Source organism: Nothobranchius furzeri, chromosome 14 (assembly GCF_043380555.1).
Source record: "Nothobranchius furzeri strain GRZ-AD chromosome 14, NfurGRZ-RIMD1, whole genome shotgun sequence".
Taxonomy (NCBI): domain Eukaryota; kingdom Metazoa; phylum Chordata; class Actinopteri; order Cyprinodontiformes; family Nothobranchiidae; genus Nothobranchius; species Nothobranchius furzeri.
Window position 1 is genome coordinate 14,631,489 of NC_091754.1, and position 18,613 is coordinate 14,650,101.

General features: G+C 41.3%; 1 protein-coding gene across 4 annotated transcripts in view; it reads left to right on the forward strand.

Moving 5' to 3' along the window:
• Positions 1–18,613, forward strand: part of LOC107390185 (neuropilin-2) — a 113,787-nt gene that overhangs the window by 82,949 nt on the left and 12,225 nt on the right. For 2 of the 4 annotated variants that reach the window (XM_015966754.3, XM_015966753.3), the window contains exons 12-16: positions 9,621–9,695; positions 10,323–10,487; positions 14,642–14,910; positions 14,993–15,089; positions 16,344–16,376. In XM_015966754.3, coding sequence (XP_015822240.1) covers positions 9,621–9,695; positions 10,323–10,487; positions 14,642–14,910; positions 14,993–15,089; positions 16,344–16,376 — 639 coding nt within the window. The remainder of the gene's footprint in view (positions 1–9,620; positions 9,696–10,322; positions 10,488–14,641; positions 14,911–14,992; positions 15,090–16,343; positions 16,377–18,613) is intronic. The other 2 variants (XM_015966755.3, XM_070543936.1) reach the window with 1 other exon arrangement.

An 18,613-nucleotide genomic window follows, 5' to 3' on the forward strand; every position in this document is an offset into this window, starting at 1 on the left:
TACACACGGCACCGACACACAGAAGATGCAGAGCCATTCGGCTCTTCTGGGCTTAAGTGGGTTCCTGCTGCAAATGTACAGTGAAAGAGGGAGAGGGGACTGGTGCTGGAGACAAACAGGAAAAGGGACGGACATTTTTAGTGCCCCTCCTGCAAAAGGGCCTTGAAAATTATACAAATCTGGATTATTATTATTTGTGTTTTGTTAAAAACATCTTTCAAGAACTAAACTCATTTTAGAAAGCAAAGTATTCAGGGATTGAGTTTAGTGTAAGCATCTACTTTTCTCACATACCTGATCTACACCAAAAATGCAGAGCTCAGCTAAAGGGATTCTTTGCAACTTTTTCATATTTTAAAATCATTTTCTTGCACCACTTTGTGCTAAAATGACCCATTACAGGTTGAATGAAATGTCATTCAGTTCCCAACCATCACACTTGCAACTTCAGAGTGTCGGTCCGGTCTGTTGAACTTAAAAAAAGAGCCGATTTACCTGGCGCTGCAGTCTGCTTCCAGCATGTTTTAGATCATAAACACAGTTGATTCATTTCATTTAGTGATAAGTCACTCCTGTAGATACGAATGAAGGCTGGGGAGACGTTTCAGCCGTTAGATTAAGGTGTTAAAAAGACAAACGCACAGCGGGAAGAGAAGTTTTGCTTTCAGTTTTACAAATTGGACAATACGGGGTGCTAAAAGCAAAATTGCTTAGTCTCCCTTTAATTAACTTTATTCATTTTTTTCTCCATTACTTCTTCTGCGTCATTTTTATTCTCCACAATCAAGTTCACCAACCTCATTCATGTTCCTCACACGAGAGAAACAATCTCAGCCCCCAAAAATATCCAATCCAGATCTACGGATATGTGGTTCTTCACGCAGCTGAGCAGCTCAGCATCTCAGCATCTCATCACTGCACCAAACTTCAGTGCAAACACGATAAACGAAAGCTAAAGGATTACTGTTTATTTCCAATTATTCACGCTAGCTATGGAGGCAACATGTAATTTAGGTCCCGTAAACTCGACTGTTGGATGTGAACAGAGAACTCACGAGCTGCCAGTTCTGTTCAGGTTTTAAATGACTGAGCTATCAGAACATCTGCTCTGCTCTCATCTCTTTCAGTCCACACCTAGCTGTTGGCAGGCAGGCAGCCACAGATGTATGGACACACACACACACACACACACACACACACACACACACACACACACACACACACACACACACACACACACACTTGTTTGGCATGAAGATTTTGAAGGGTTTGTTCTTATTGTGTAAATGCATGTTTAGTGTTTCATCCCCTCTGACAAAGACAGTGTTCTACGTCGTTATATGATTGGAGTACTTGAGGAAAATGACAAAGAGCGACAGACAGCGAAAGCTGCTCATGTCCGGAGAGACATCGTAGCAGTTAACTGCTTTGTTTTTGTTCATGTACTACCGACGCTCCTGTAAGATCACAAACTGCTCAGAATGCTGAAAATCTGATCCAATGATTGTGTTTTTCCTCTAATTTGTCCTGATTTGCCAGTTTGAAGTCTGCCATTTCTGATGCTTTCAAAAGTGAAGTTAGTCTCGTATCGGTATGAACTTTTTTAATTTATCTTTTGCAAATTTGTGGAAACGTTATCAACAAATCTCTGTCAAAATTCAAAATGGAAAATTAACACAGGAACATTGTTAATATGCAGTGACAAATCAAAGCAAACAGTTTGCACCTTGTCATAATTATCTGGAATAGCTTTCTCACACACACACACACACACACACACACACACACACACACACACACACACACAGACACACACACACACACACACACACACACACACACACACACACACACACACACACACACACACACTTGATTCCTGCTTCTGACTAATGTAGAACATTCTGGTGTTGTTTTGCTGTTCCACATTTCCAGCCAATCATTGGATTTTAGCTAAGCATGTGTGTGTGTGTGTGTGTGTGTGTGTGTGTGTGTGTGTGTGTGTGTGTGTGTGTGTGTGTGTGTGTGTGTGTGTGTGTGTGTGTGTCAGGTCCAGCATTGATTACTATCACATGTGAGCCTGGATCCAGTTCAGATATTTGTATGTGATCCTCAATTTCTCCTACTCCTCCCTCTCGTGTTTCACTTTAGTAAAAACACACACTCAGTTTCTAAACTACTTTTTAGCCACCAGGGTCACAGGTAGCTTCTTCCCTTCTCCAGCAGGCATTGAGAGAGAGGCAGATATCATAAAGACCAAGTAAAAGTAATGCTATTAAACACCAAAATAGCACATATGTACATGCAAGATGACATCCCACCCAGAAGAATTGAGTCATTTTATTTCATAGGACAGGAAAGTCAAAAGTCCCCAAAAAGGAGCAAGATTGACACTTATTTGATTTCTTATTGGTGTGGATGTGAAAAACATTTTAGATCTAAGAGATAATGGAAAATAATGTTAGAGGAAAAATGGGTGAGTGTAAATGTTTGTGGCTTGTGCTGAAGTTAGTCCATCTGCTGCCAAAGCTCCTGTAACAAGCCCCCACCACGGTGCAAACACATACACACACACACACACACACACACACACACACACACACACACACACACACACACACACACACACACACTCACACACACACACACACACACACACACACACGGATTAGCTTACAGGTCACCTCCCAAACATCTCATTTAGGTGTGAGAATGTGTTGGATTTAAATATAAAATTTGGTTAATGAGGGCACTAAAATGTTTATTTATTCTTTTAGGAAGTAAAATTATCGGGTTCTGGTCTTCAAATTAGAAATACATCCACAAATCAGATATAAAAAAACTGCACATTACATTAAGTTACTGAAAAGGCTAGCTTGAAAGTAATTCCTATTTACTGAAACTATTAGATTTGGTAGGTAAAATTGATAATTTGCTAGTTTTAGTTCCTTTAGTTAAAGATTTTTGACTAAGAGGAAATGCGTCAGCGTTTTGCGAGATTATCAGGCTCCTTCCAAACAATCATCCACAGCATTAAAGCTGCTGCCAATCCTCCCAGCAGGTGATGTTTTATTAGGTTTTTTCCTATCGTAAAACTTGAACTTCTCACCAACCAGTTTACTTTTAATGATCATTAAAAATCCTGCAAGAAATTACCTTTTTTTAATTCCAAATTATAAAACAAGGATTTTAATGTTAAAATTTTATTTTATAGTCATGGGAAAAAACAATGTTGGCCTTTTTATCCAGATATTTGATAAAGATTTTTGTGGCTGAAATTTAAGTCTTTTTTTGAACAAAACACAAAAATAAGAATGAGCTCCTCTAAATCTGAGACCATTGTCTTGAGTCAGTAAAGGGTAGAATGCCTTCACCGGGTCAGGGATGAGGTCCTGCCCCAAGCAGAGGAGTTTAACTATCTCGGGGTCTTGGGGAAAGATGGAGCATGAGATAGATAAGTAGATTGGTGCTGCATATGCAGTGACGCAGGCGTTGTACCGGTCTGTTGTGGTGAAGAGAGATCTGAGCCAGAAGGTGACGCTCTCGATTTACCGGTGGATCTACGTTCACACCTCACCCAGTGGCGGCTCCAGAAATGTTTTTCTGCAGGTGCTATGAAGGAGCTAGTCTTTTTATTGAGGGTGCTATGGAGGAAGTGGTCATGCGTACCTATTGTTCTCTAAATCACCTTCAACACTAGCAGATGCACATGCGTGCACAAAACCTCAACAACACCTGAAACAATCATTAATATACATCATAAACATATGAATAATCACTGATTTTTCCATGAAATCATAAACACATACAGCCACACAGAAAACCATCTATAGTGTTGCAAGGCTAGCTAACGTTAGTGTTAGCATTTCCAGCGGCAAAACCCTCGACTGCTGCGGCAGTTGAGGGTTGACTCTCTTCATCCAGATCCGTAGGTTTTTGTGGGTCTGAGATCACTTCCAAACATTCATTCGTTTCTGACTGAACCCGTGGAAATGTGGGCAACAAAAACCGATCCATTTTACCACGAGCTCTACCTTTCACTCGTTCGCAGGTGGAAAATGAGGTCAAAGGTTAACATCAATTTCCGGTTTTGGTTTAAGTTTTTACTATCTATATGATAATTTACTGATCATTTTTGTTTTGTATTTTAAATATTATCACATCCACATGTTAAATTACAATTAAATTGTAAAAAGAAAAAAAATCTAATATTTACTTGGGGGTGCTATGGGGGTGCAATGACTAATCCAGTGGTAGCTATAGCACCCCACCCCCCCACCCCCCCACCCACCCCCACCCCCCGGCGTCGCTACTGCCCTCACCTGTGGTCACGAGATTTTGGAGGTGAAAGAAAGAGATTGCGGAATCAAGCAGCCGAAATGACTTTAGGTGTACCTAAAGGAAGACCCAGGACACGCCGGAGGGACTATATCTCACGGCTGGCCAGGGAATGTCTTGGGATTCTCCCGGAGGAGCTGGCACAAATGGCTGGGGAGAGGGAAGTCTGGGCCTCTCTGCTTAGGCTGCTGCCCCGGTGACCTGACCCCCAGATAAGCGGATGGATGGACGGACAAAAATTTTCCTTTTTCTTCTAGGAAAGTTTGGTCGGATGGTTCCATTGCTTCTCATCTTGTGATATTTCACACATGGAAGCACTTAGGCTGGGTCCGAGCTTCGCTGTGGTTTATACTGTTTATTCGCGTCTGTGTGCAAAAATGATCCAACTTTGCCAATATAAATATTTAACTTTGATTCACCGTGACTTTTCAGACTTTCCCAGATATGCCTTCCTACTTTTCCATCTCGTTCACCACCCTTTTCCTCATTCAGCTGCTTATCCATACATCCATATAATATTCCATTTTTTAAATGAAACAATATGTTGCTTTTAAATTTCGGTGTCATGAATTTTAACGATGTAAATTTTTCAAACCTACTCATTTATTTAGCTTTTGTGCTTCACATTTCCATGTTACCAACTCGGACGACGATTTTTGAAGGAATTGCTGCTATTTTTCCCAAATCACATTATTTAACTGGAGGAAATTTAAGATGACCTCTAAAATTTTAAACAAGAGAATTTAGTCAGGATCCTAAAGAAAATAATCAGAAGTTTGGAGGATTTTGTGTGATAGTTGTTATAGTTCTGTTATTTATGAGGGTAACATGTCTTGGGTTTAAGAATATCCAATATATTTTGTAACTTTTGCTTTCATTTAAAATACAGATTTTGTGTGGCTAACGTTGAGCTAACGGTGAATTAGAACAAATCGTCTCTTAAAATATCTCAGACTACTTTTTCAAATGAACAACTCAATTGTACAATGAAATGGATTCATCTGTTAACTCACTGATGGTCATCTAAATAATAAATGGCCCGCACTTATAACGCCTTTCAAGTTTAAGTCGGGCCACTATTGCAACTGTGGCCGCTGATTAGCTAGGGGGCAGAGTTATGTTTCTGTGTAGCATACATCATCTCACACCGTTCACTCAGGGGCACCTCAAGAAAAAGTTGATAAGGGTGACCAGACAGGGTAAAAGAAAATTTTAGGGTGGCACATCAAATAGGTCCTTGTGGTAACTCTGGCAGAGTTTTGCCTGTGACAATGTATTGCATAGCTCCTTTATTCATTTTTATTAAAAAAATAAAAAATAGATTAAAAAAAATTTAGAAAGTATGTATCCAAAACATTTAACTTTAATTTTACAAACAAACATTTCAGAAAAATTAATTTTAGTTATTTAAAATTTTATTTAAATTTTTATTTTAAAAGTTATTTCATTTTTATTTAATTCACCTGTTGCTGTGTTCACAAAAACTTTGGAGATAAAAAAAATGTAAAATAGTGAGCAGCAGAAACATGTATTTTTTTATTTTGATTATTCCTTTACACATTAATTGTATTATTTTTATTTTGTTTTACAATAATGCCTTGAATAAAAATATCAATTTATGGTTTGACTAAACAATATGATTTATTAACACTGGCTTTTCCTGGGGGGCCAGCAATTTTCTAGGGGTGGCCATGGCCACCCCTTGGGGCATCACTGTGTTTACCGATCACCTCATGCTACTTTTGGGGTAAGGATCAGGCTCCACCCCTTGCAGGTGCCGCGGGTCACCTCCCCTTCCTCCCCCACACACCTATGAGGGGTGCACCCACTTCCTGTCATGGAGCTGGCAGAAACACACAACTCCGATGAGCTGAGTTAGACCCCTGCTGTTTTAGGCTGAGCAGTGCCCTTGGAAAACCCGCCAGCCATTTCCTGATCAGAAAAGCCCTTCACCGCGAGCGTTTTTCAGAGTTTTCAGAGTTTTCTTTTTTAAGAGTCACAGAACGTTGCGCTCTGATGATGCCGATGCCAAAAGTAACAGAGGAGACTCGCCTCTTACATCAGGAAGAATCTGCGTGTTTCCAGCGTTATCCATTCTTTCATAATCTGTTGTCAAATTGTGATCGGCTGAAGCTTTTCCGGTGCGCGCCTCACTTTTTTTTACAGCAGCGGCCCAAAACTATCTCCTAGCACATGGATTTTCTGCTTCCTGATCACGTGACGTGTGAAGTACATGGATGAAGATCGGCTTTAGAGCTGAGATGTTTGTTTTCACGGTGCGGGGGCTCGTTCCGACTTTTGTCGTCAGTCAATGAGTTAAGCATCTTGCCCAAGGACACAATAGCAGAGTTCTCTGCCGGAAGCTGGGATCAATCCTACAACCTCCCGGTTGCTGGACAACCCGCTCTACCTCCCGAGCTACTGTTGCCTCTATTCTAAAACCTTCTGGTGCTGATCCTTAACTGGCAACAGTCCTGATAACTCTCGGAACTCATGCATCTAGAAAAATAGGCTGCAGTACCCACATTTGACCACAGGATGTCATTCTTACTTCATTTTTACGTGATGAAACTAAGTATTTTATCTCTGCAGTGGCAATCTTCGTCCTCCAAATGCCACACGTTCTACATTTTATTTTAAAATGTTGAAACCAACACTGTTGCACGGCCACAGAACTGTGCATGTAAACAAAGACAATAAATGTAAATATTACAGAAATTTAAAAAATTTGAAGCATGTAGTAAACAAATAAACGAGGAAGGAGCCACGTCCTTTCTCTCCCTCTTTCACAGAGTATGTCGGTAGTCATTATTTAGGCTGACACAGGTGGATTTATACCCAGAGCTCTTTCCATAATTGAACAGATTTTTCTGTTTCCATTTGCTCAGTCAGCAGCTTTATGGCGAACCTGTGGGCCTGTGACACTTCCTGTTTCTGTTTACCAAGTGTGTGCATGTCGTAGTATTTATTTGCTTATGGCATTCACGATGACCCACCTGAGGCCGGCCGCGGACTTTAAAATCAGATTCCACCCATGATGCTGCCGTGCATTTGTCTTTTTGTTAATTTTCTGCAGATTTCAATAATAACTCATCTAATAATTATTTAGACTCCAATGTTAATGTTACTTATTTAAATGAATGGAGTGACCTTTGCAGCTGCCACAGAGAGGACTCTGATGAAGAGAAACAGGATGGGGATGACAGATGATGAAGCTGGTGAGAAATAGAGGAAGTTAAGGGTGCGGGGGAGGGATGGGGGAAATCACAATTGGATTAGACAGGTGGGAAAAAAAGATGGAGACAGAAATAGAAGCCTGTGCATGGTCACTAATTAGAAAAATGGTTCTTCGAGGTGAAAAAGGCTGCATACTCCTTTTTTATGTCTTTCTATTTCCATTTTCAACACACCCTCCCTTCAGGATGAGCTAATTACAGCAGTAAAGGGCACAACATTAAAACCACTTAATGTCAGCAGCAGGAGCTGATCATCCAATGTACATATAAAGTAGTATTTAAGTTTACATGGTCACCCTGCATGCTTTTGCAAACAGCTATTAAAGTTATAAACACACAGATAAACCCAGAAGCTGCAGAAGAATGAAAGTTGTTAGTAAAGTTTGACAATTTATAATCTAAATAACACATGCAGAGAGACGGAGGGCGAGATCGCCGTGTGAGTCATGGAGACATCCACCAGAGCAGGGCTAGAGATAAATCAACAGCAGTGAAGAGATTTACTGAGCTGCTGGTTGAAATCTGCAAGAGAAAACACTGAACCGAGTCCTGGCAAACAAGGCAGTGCTGAAAGGTTCAGAGGAAGTCGTGAGATGGGAGGAAAAAAGGGAGGACAGAACATAAAAGGAGAGATGTGGGAATACAAAAGCAAGGGGCGACTGGAAATCAAAAAATAACTCAGCGAGAGGTGACAGAAGGAGAGCGGAGAAAAGAGTTATGAAGAGAAAAATTACAGTTGTGGTGAAACAGAAACAACACTAGATAGGATTTCACTCCTCTGCCTCCCCGTGCCAAAGAGGCTGTGTGTGTGTGTGTGTGTGTGTGTGTGTGTGTGTGTGTGTGTGTGTGTGTGTGTGTGTGTGTGTGTGTGTGTGTGTGTGTATGTGTGTGTGTGTGTGTGTGTGTGTGTGTGTGTGTGTGTGTGTGTGTGTGTGTGTGTAACAAATCTTCAGGGGTTGTGTGGAGTTTTGCACAGAGGAACTGAAAGTGGTCTGATGTATTGTGGAGGACAGAGATTGGTGCGGAGCAGGAAGTAGAGAGATGAAGGGATGAAAATAAAATGTGAGATAATTGAGTGAGGTGGAGAAAGGAGAGACTTCTGAGATGAACTCAGTGAAAAGTTTGTGACAAAGAAACCAGAATCTATTCTGTCCTGTTAATCTGCATGAAGTGTCTGGAGGAGCCACACTGGTACTTCCACATTAAAAATGGACTCTTTTTAATATAAAATGCAAGTTTAAGCAGCTTTTCGGTGTTTTATTGGAATTTAATTTTTACATAATTTTTAAGAAATAAACACCCCAAAAATTTTTCACAATGGAAACAAATGAGTTATTTTGCAATTATTCAGATATGTTAGATATTTATGGAGTTTTTGATGTTAATCCCAGAAAAATAAAGTCTGAACCCTGACTAATCTCAGAATCCTGACTTTCTCACATCATTCTCAGAAATCTGCAATAGAAGAATTTGTTTTTTTTTTTTTTTTGGTGGTCTAATCCTCTTTCATAGAAATTATTTTTGAAAATGAAAACCATCTCTCTTCAAATGTTCGCTTAACAGCTGCAGCTGTAAAGTTGTATTTATGTCAGAAAATGACAGGTTTACACTTCAAAAATACAATAAATACCCTTAGATGTTATTAATGAAGACCGAGAAGACCAGACCAATTTATAACTAAATTAAATCTTTTGCCTTTCATTCATTATAGTTAAAGGGCTAAACTTTAATGTAAAGTAATAAAACAATACAATTAATATTTACATAATGTCATTGTAATGTAATAGTGTCTAACTTTTTGTCCAAATACCTCCATAATTTTAAGAATTATTTTAATTTAGAATTTTTTTTGAGTTAAGCTTATTTCCCGTTTGAATAAGATGCTGTTACTAAAATCTGCTCTACCAGGCGGATGACCTGCAAGTTAAAGGTTTAAAAAGAGATTTGTGTTTCTCATTCCATAATAAAATTGTATATTACTTCAAAAGTTGGTCAGATAACCTCACAAATAGAGTTATTAATGTGTTTGTTTTCTCTTCCTGACAGAAATCACCACCCTCCCAGACACTGTGACCCCCACTGTTCCCAAGGTGGAGCAGACAACTTCTGCAATGAGACCAGGTACAAAGAATAAAACAGCATCTCCACTCTGATTAATGCAGATCTCTCTCTCTCTCTCTCTCTCTCTCTCTCTCTCTCTCTCTCTCTCTCTCTCTCTCTCTCTCTCTCACACACACACACACTCACGTTCTTAAGGTCAAAGTGATGATGTCACTGTGCACCACAAGGCCTCTGGGCTTTGAAGTCTGCTACATTCAGGAGTCCCACAGGAACTGTGTTTAAGGGAAAATAAGCTCTCACAGCCGGAGGATCTTAACCTCCTCGTACACGCAGCGGCGCACCGGGAATATGATTTCACAGCTATAGGTCAACTGACTGTCAGGCTGGAAGCCTCGCTGGAGTTTACGTACAGCAGTTGTGGTTTGAGCTGCATAATTTTATCATTTAATTTCACATCTTTCATTTTTTTTTACCTCAAAATAATCTCAACCTTTACTATCCTGCCATTTCATTTGTAATCCCTCAAAGATCCCCGCAGCCTCGGGGAGCTTTCCTGTACTTTTCTAATCGTATCAGGGAAATATCTAAAAGTAAAGATAGAAACAAAGAGGGAGATGAGAGGATTTGTGAAAACTCAGGTTCACTTTCAGACATTTTTATTTCTGATCTCTGTTTCTCGACTGGCAGCCACCTCGCCGTCGCTGTCGGCTGTGTGTGACTTTGAGAAGAGCCTGTGCGGCTGGTCGGCAGATCCCCACTCGGGCGTGAGCTGGACTTTGCACACAGCCAGCAGCGGTTCAAGCGGACACGGCACACACGGGACGTGGCAGGACCTGTCGCTGGGATCAGACAGTAAGACGACGCATAAATGTTTATGCTAGACAGCATCTTCTGATCTGTGATGCCGACATGGACTCTTGCAGCAGGATGAGGTGGTTTTATCCACTGGTGTGAGGCAGAATCTCAACTGATGCAAACTTTGGACATGTACATACAGATTTGTTAGCTAATCATGTGCAGTTTCAAGAAAAAAAGTCCATTTTGTTTATTGTTCTTCATATAAAGTCATTTTGCAGAACAGAATAATCTCTGGAAACCTAAATCCAACTGAAATAAACATATTTTCTATTTAACTCCCTCATGAGTCAAATCCCATTAAAAGTCAGATTTTTCTCCTCTGGAAATGTGATGCAAAGCTGCAACACATCTAATCGCTGCACAGTTCAGTCAGCAGCATTCCTGAATTTTGCCGAATTATTTTAAATGTATTCAGCTGCTCCAACCTATATGTTACTGCAAACTAAGTTACATGAAATGAATCAATATTAGAAAACAAATCTACTCCAAGACTAAAAATCTAACTGTAGGTTGAGTTAAAAAATATGTTGTCCTTACATGATTTTATTGGTGTCTTTCAACCATTAGTTACAGTTTGACGGTTAGTTTTTCTATATGTTCTCTGAATTTTGGGGGGAAATTTCCTGCTTTTCTGACCTTCCTCGGCACAAAGCCTTCTTGGGCTAATTAGGAACCAAACATTTGTCTCGTGGTGGAAGATGATTTTTTTCCCGCACTTTGAGGAGCGACTGGAAGCAACTGTGATGCAAGGATTTCCCTCTGATCTGCTGGAGCTGCGTATCGTGTCTTAATTAGAGTTTGCAGGGGAAAATGCAAACAGTTTCACTTTCTTTAACCTAGTTTACCAAGTTGTCTTTTACTGTTCCTTCATAACACGCTCCGTAACCCTTTCATTTTTGGACTTTTTAAGGTATTCCTCATTTCATCTTTTTATTTCATCCTTTAAGCATCTTTGTTCCTAATGATCTGTCTTCAGCTTTGCCCTTTCTCTTCTTTTAATCCATCATACATTTCATTCTCCACTAATGTTCCAACTAGTCTCTTTTCTCCATCCTCAGTTTTTCATTTTGTCCCCGCTTCCCTTACGGCACCGGGCCTCTTTTGGTCTACCCCTCCTCTATAAGTCATAAACCTTTTTCTCAACTTCTTTGTATAATTTCTGCATTTCCACCACTCCTTTCCACCTCCAGCCCTCTCACTCCATCAGTCTGATCGCTCCTTTCTCTCCTCCGTGTCCTCTCTCCCATGTCCCTCAGTGGTACTTGGCTTTTTCCACATCTGTGCATCTTTAATAAGAGTGCAGACGGATAACCAGGACTGTTTTATCAATCACCTTTACACTCACCGCTTCACATACCTCTCTAACACCCACCCACGCACATTATCATTGACTTGCACATCCTCAAGGTGCACACACATAGCCCAAAGCGGTCAGATAAGTCAGATGATGGCTTGGACAGAAGTGCTGCCTTAGCTCTCCAGCTCTCCCTGAGGCTTTTTACCTTCACTCACACACACAGATGCTAGCACAGCTTAAGGTAAGACTCTTCAAGTATAAAACACTCTAGGTGTGCATTCCCTGCACACACATGACCTTGCTGCAGCAAGGTCTTCCTTGCATCTGTTGAAGCCATCAAGTTTATGGTTGGCTGAGCAGCTCCTCCATAAACAGGCGAGGTCCTGACATAAGGCAGAGCTCGTTGCATATCTCTGCAGGCTGACTGTATACATGTGTGCTTGTGTGACGATGGGAAATTGACTTAGCAGCGTCCCTGTCTCCATGTTTGACAGCAACATGACTTTAAGTCTTGTTCTGCAGCAACATTAGGGCTGCACCCCGTCTGCAAGCTGCCTCCGTATGCAAATCAAACCCACAGCCGCCGCCATTAACGGACGATTTCAGAGAAAAGTTGACCAAACAGTGAGAAATTCCAAACTTTATGGGAATTTCAAAGTAGTAAGTGGTTGACAGAGGAATTGCCAACATCAGAAACAACCCTGCTGCAGCCAGCTTTAGCTAGTGCTAACCATGAGCTAACACTAACATGAGCCGATTAATACTTAAAAAAAAACACCAAGTAAAAAGATCCACACTGCTGGACAAAATTTGTTACCTACAAGTCCAGCAGCAACAAAGCTAGGTCACCATCAGTCCATGATTTTGTAGCCTCCTTTAGCTCCCTCAAACTAATGTAGGCTGGGCCGATGTTAACTCCAGTTTTAATTATCTTCTTCACCTCCAAAACGCTTACATTTACTTCCAGGCTCCACCATGATGCAAACAGGAAAGGCAAACTACTTCTTTTCTCCTTCTTGTGCTTTTTATTGGCGATCAGTGAACTGAAAAAGCTAACTGCTAGCATTACAGTTAACAGGCTTAAAGCAGATAAACAGCGCCTCCTAGGACACCTACCCACTCCACAAAACTATCAGGTGTGGTTTTTAGTCAGAGGGCATCAGAGTTGTTTTAAATGTGAAACTGGTGAAGTTTTTAACACAACAATCACAGACATCCATGTTAAAGCTCTAGCTTAGTTAAAAAAACTGTTACTTTGATAGAAATAAAGGTTTAAAAGTAGCATTTATTATAAATTGAAAAGTTTTCATTACAAAAATGACACACAACCTTTTTTAACTTCCAAATCTATCTGCAAACATGTATCTTGCATGTGAAATTTTGTGTTTTCCACATGTATTTACTGCCAATTCAGGCCCAAATTTACAGTTTAGCCTTTCTGAATAATCCAGAGAGGTCTCCTCCCACTGAGCAGGGGCTCTGATGAAAACTCTACCCGTGTGGAAATGTTGTCCCTTTGGACGATTGATCAGCAATCTCCGGTTTCATTTTCGATTTTGGAAGTGACTTTGTTCTTCACCCATCATGACCTGCGGCTCACTCTGGGAAAACAGTCGTCATCTCTTTATCTTGTTGTGTCCATCTTAAATTTGTTCAGTGCAATCACACATTAGTGAGTACCAACTGCACCAAGCTGCACTACATCATGTTTGGACATGCATGGGGCGACGGTGGCACAGGAGTTAAGTGCTCACCCCATAATCGGAAGGTTGCAGGTTCGAGCCCCGCTCAGTCTGTCGCTGTCGTTGTGTCCTTGGGCAAGACACTTAACCCACGTTGCCTGCTGGTGGTGGTCGGAGGGACCGGTGGCGCCAGTGCTCGGCAGCCTCGCCTCTGTCAGTGCTCCCCAGGCCAGCTGTGGCTACATCGTAGCTCATCCCCACCAGTGTGTGAATGTGTGTGTGAATGGGTGAATGACTGGTTGTGTTGTAAAGCGCCTTGGGGGGTTCCAGGACTCTTGAACGCGCCATATTAAATACAGGCCATTTATACAATTAGTGCAGTCTGAAGGAGCAGATAGCAGGAAGAACAAAGGTACAACGATATTAAATTTACCAGTGAGGGCAAAAAACTGACTTGGAAATTAAGCCTCGAATGAAGCTGGTTGTCCACAAATTTCTTCTCAATTTAATTGGATGGTGGATTGCATGTGGTGCAACTGCCCAACAGAATAAAGGTCAGAGTTTCATTCCAGACTATGAGCTAGACCACCCTATAGACACAGATGATGACTGACAGAAAAACTCACACATAAACAAAGACTAAAAAACAGGGCTGGTGTACCATGACAGCACAGAGACATCCTCCCTCCATCCCTCAGAGCCAGTTTCACATCCCTGCATATTCCTCCCGTGGAGCGTTGCTAATTAATTCTGTCCCTTTGTACATTTGCCAAGATCAAACGAGGAACGACAGAAAAACACTGCAACTTTTCCCTAAGTGTATTTAATGAGCAATGGTAATTTAGGTCCCCATTCTCTCCTTGCCTCCAAGTGAAGATCCAAGTTACCTCAACCCAAATGCATTATTTATTGAGCTTGAAAAACTGCAAAATCTGTTCATTTTATTTACTGCCGAAGCCAGGGAGAACAGACAGACCAACACAGATAGGCAGAGGACAGCATCCATGTAGAATCACCTTCTGGAGCCCAAATAATCAAATTAGTGTTTGGTTGGGGGAAACTTTACACTTGTTTTCCTGTTTTTACCGTTTGACACCTTCTAAAATCCTTATTTAAAAAAATATAATCTAATAATGTGTAATAATCGGTGCATCTTTGTTTTCTACCAGATTTTTCTGGGAACTATCTACACCTGGATGCAGGTTCTCACACTCAACGGAAGAAAGCCCGGCTGCTGAGTCCCGAGGTAGGGCCAGAACGAGGCCCGCTCTGCCTCCTGTTCTACTACCAGCTCCAGGGGGAGGCGCAGGGAAGCCTGAGGGTCCTGCTGAGGGACAACAACCAGGAGGACACCCCGTTATGGGCACTGAAAGGTGACCAGGGTCCTCACTGGAGAGAGGGTCGAACCATCCTGCCACAAAGCCCCAAAGAGTATCAGGTGCCTTTTGTTTCTGGTAGTCATCGAAATTTACAACGTGTGCAAAAATATGTGGTTTCACAATAAATATCTTGTGTTGCAGGTGGTGTTTGAGGGATTTTTTGATCACCCAACCAGAGGACACATCAGAATAGACAACATCCACATGAGCAACAGCATAGAGCTGGAGCAGTGTGCACGTAAGTCTCACGTTTGATCAAGACTAAAGTGCTTTGGATTTGTTTTCTGGTTTTATCAAAGTCCAGATCAGAAAAAAGAGAAACGCATTTTCTCAGTTGCACTCGCACCCATCAAAAAGAAAAATACGTGGAAATTAAACAAGAAAGTAGGGCACAAATGACCTTTAGGCATGGATTTTAATCCATCTTTGATTAAATCTCCCCAAGTCTTGCACCATCCCATCCTTCCTCTCGTTCCTGCTCACCCTCATTGTCTCTCTCTCTCCCCCTCTCTCTCTCCATCTTCACCCACGCTAATATCTTCCCAAAAAGTCTCAGACATCAAGCATCACACATAAGCACATGAGTAATTCCTGGAGAGAAAGCAACATTTTGCAGAACTCAAAGTGCGCCAGAGGCTGCTTGCCAGTCTGGAAAAGATGAGTACTGTAAATAACCGGGAGTTTCCCAGGTATCGTGCGATTAGCATGTCATTATTCCAAGTTTTTTGGATCAGATGCAGGAACTGGCGTAGAGCTAGAAGGATAAGTGTCTGGAATTTGGCAGACTTGAGTTTTTATAGAACAACTTCTCAAACCCTCAGTGACTCGCGGCAGATGGCGGCTCATACTGAGCCAGGCTCTGTTGGAGTTTCTCTCCACTGTCGCTACATGCTTGCCTAGTACGGGGATTGCTGTGAAGTCTCTGACACTGGTCAGTGACTCAATACAATCTGCTGTAATCCTCAAACAGGAAACTTAACTATTTGGCATAATCAACTGACCTCAGTTGGCACGTTAACTGTGGGAAGTGCTTTGAGACGACTCGTCGGGATTTTGGCGCCATTTCCAGCTCGGTTTTGCTTCCCTTTGGTTGCAGATTCACCTGGAAAAACATGCCGTCATTGTTCACTTTGTCCTATCATGTATCCTCCCTCTTTCATCCATCCATTACCGTTTTCTGTTTCCACACTTTCATGAGATCCTCCAGCAAATATTAAAAAGCGATAAATTCCAGCCCATCCTTCCGTTCCCATTTCAATGCTTCCTCCTTTTTACCGTTTTCCCATATTCACCTTTTTCTTCTTCTTCTCTCAGCTTTTCCATCCCAGCGTGTCTGCTATCACGGTTAGAAAAAATTAAAATTAAATCATTAAACAGAAAATGTAGAGTGAATATTGGAATAAAACAGGAAAGTTTCTCTTTGGCCTTAAAAATTTCCTTTCTATTCTTCCTGCTTCCAATAACACTTCCTCTCTCTCTCTTTGCCTTCCAGAGCCTCTACCGGCCTTAACCTCAGGCATCCCCAGTAAGTTTGACCTTACCTGCATTTGTTCATTGTTTGTCCACCTGTCTGCCTCCTGCTTGCTAAGCTCAGCCTGTCGCACTGCGCCGGCCCTGAGGAAACCTAAGTGAACATAAGAGACACCTCCGTAGCTCTCAACGTTAAATCTCTAAGGGAGAGAGGTTTTCCAAATATAGGTCTTCAATTTAGCAAAAATAATAAAAAACTTCATCTGTTTACATGAATTCCTGGTTGATTTTTGTGCCTTTTTGGAGGCCAGAATGGTTAAAAGTGGAAAATTGATGGATTTTTCTCAAAACAACTTTCAATGTAGGTAGTTTACATTTGCTGTAGTTGCACTCTAGCCGAAATGAAACTGGATTAATATATTCTAGTAGATAAGGGGACTTGATCTGAAACTTTGCAGCTTAATGGAATGGAGCCGTTGCATGACTCCCCGCATGTTTGGCTGAAGTTCCTGGTGATGCGCTGTAGTCTTGGAGGAACTGTGGTTATTGACGGCAAACGGCAGTTGTTGGTCTTCGCTGTAAAGAACAGAGAAGCATCAAGAGGCTTTTTAGCGTTCAAGGCAGAGCCAGTTCAGGAAAACATCTGATCCAAGGCTATTATTGTCACCTTCATAATAAAATGTCGCTCTCTTTTATTCATCTATTTCATTTTGAGGTCAGAGAATAAAAACCATCCCTCCTCTCAAATACTTTTCCAGTTTTCCCAAAAAGTTCCTTTTAACATCTTTTTTTTCCTCCCCCCCTCTTTGTGTTGCTCCTTCATCCTCCAATATCCGACGTCTGAGTGGAGATAAGAGGGCTTAGGCTGATTGTTCTGCTGGATTTCTTATTTTCAGACTCGAGTGTTTGGGACCTGATCCACTGGCTTTGTGTGTGTTCTACTGTTCAGAGATCTAAGTGTGAACACACTCGCTGTGTTTCAACTGTTCAGACGGGAAGGATGTCAGGATTGAAATCTCCTATAGCTAGCTGATTTTCTACACAATTATCATTTTTATTTGTTTGCAGGTGCGGGTTTTTAAAAAAATGTCCATCTATGCAGATAATTTAGGCCTTTTTACTCCTACTTTTGTTCCCTAATTCTACTTCAACAGGAATGCCAGTGTCATTACCAAATATAGTCAGGATGAATCTCAAATCAGCTGACTCATCCTACAAATATTCACTTAATCCTGGTGGTGCTTTGCACAGTTTGCCTCCTGGACAGTTATTTTCATTTTTCTGACAACAGAGCAGGTTCTAAAATGTACTTTTTATGAGACTAAACACCAAAAAGAAGAATCTAAGCTTCCATTTCTATTCAAAACCAGCCCCCAAATGCTGATGATATTAGAAACGCCTTCTTTCCTATTGACTGATGTTATTTTTTTGTGTTGCTATCTCTGTGTGTCGCGCATAAGTGAACTTTGAATTGATGTTCAGAGCATTTTAGAGCTGTATTTTAAGGTTCTGTGTGTGCTGGAGCAACATAGCCTAGTGAACTAGACCAAATTCTTGCTTTGCAAAGAATGGTCTAGGCATGCTCCATTGGAACCTCAGCAGCTCCTACCAGGACTCTGGCTAGCCAATCACAGCTCTCTAGAGGGGTTTCAAACACATAAACAGCTGTGATTGGTCCATAATGGTGGGCCAATCATAGTGCTCTATCTGCTTAGTGAACAAATCACAGAGCTTTATCCGCTTTGTGGGCCAATCAGGGCACTCTATATGCCTGGTGGGTGGGATGATGCAACAGAGTGAAACAAGAGTATGTCACATTCATTGTCCAGTGGCATGCGGAGATGATTTGAAAGACAACGGTAGAACCCGCCCCACAACCGAGAGCCGTCAATGGAGCATGGCCAGACTAAATAATACATTTATTTAGTCTGGCTTGCCAGGCTAGGAGCAACATTTAACACATTATGGTTTAAAGTTGTTTCTTTAAAGAGCAAGTTCACTGAAAAAGAAAAAAAACATGTTTTAAAACAAATTTTACATACAAGCTAAATGTGAAAAGGTTGTTTTACTCCTATTTCCTACATTAGCCGCCGACAGACTTTCTACAGGTGACCACTCAGATTAGAAAAAGCCAATCAAATCTACGTCACACTGTAACTTTGCGTTCATGGACTTATCCATCTTGGCTCACAATCAGGGAAGACTGTTCGTTTTTGGTACCAGGAAACAGCAGAGAACGTCTCTGCTAATAGAAGCTAAATGTTAGCATTAGCAACTCCATCGCATGCTAGA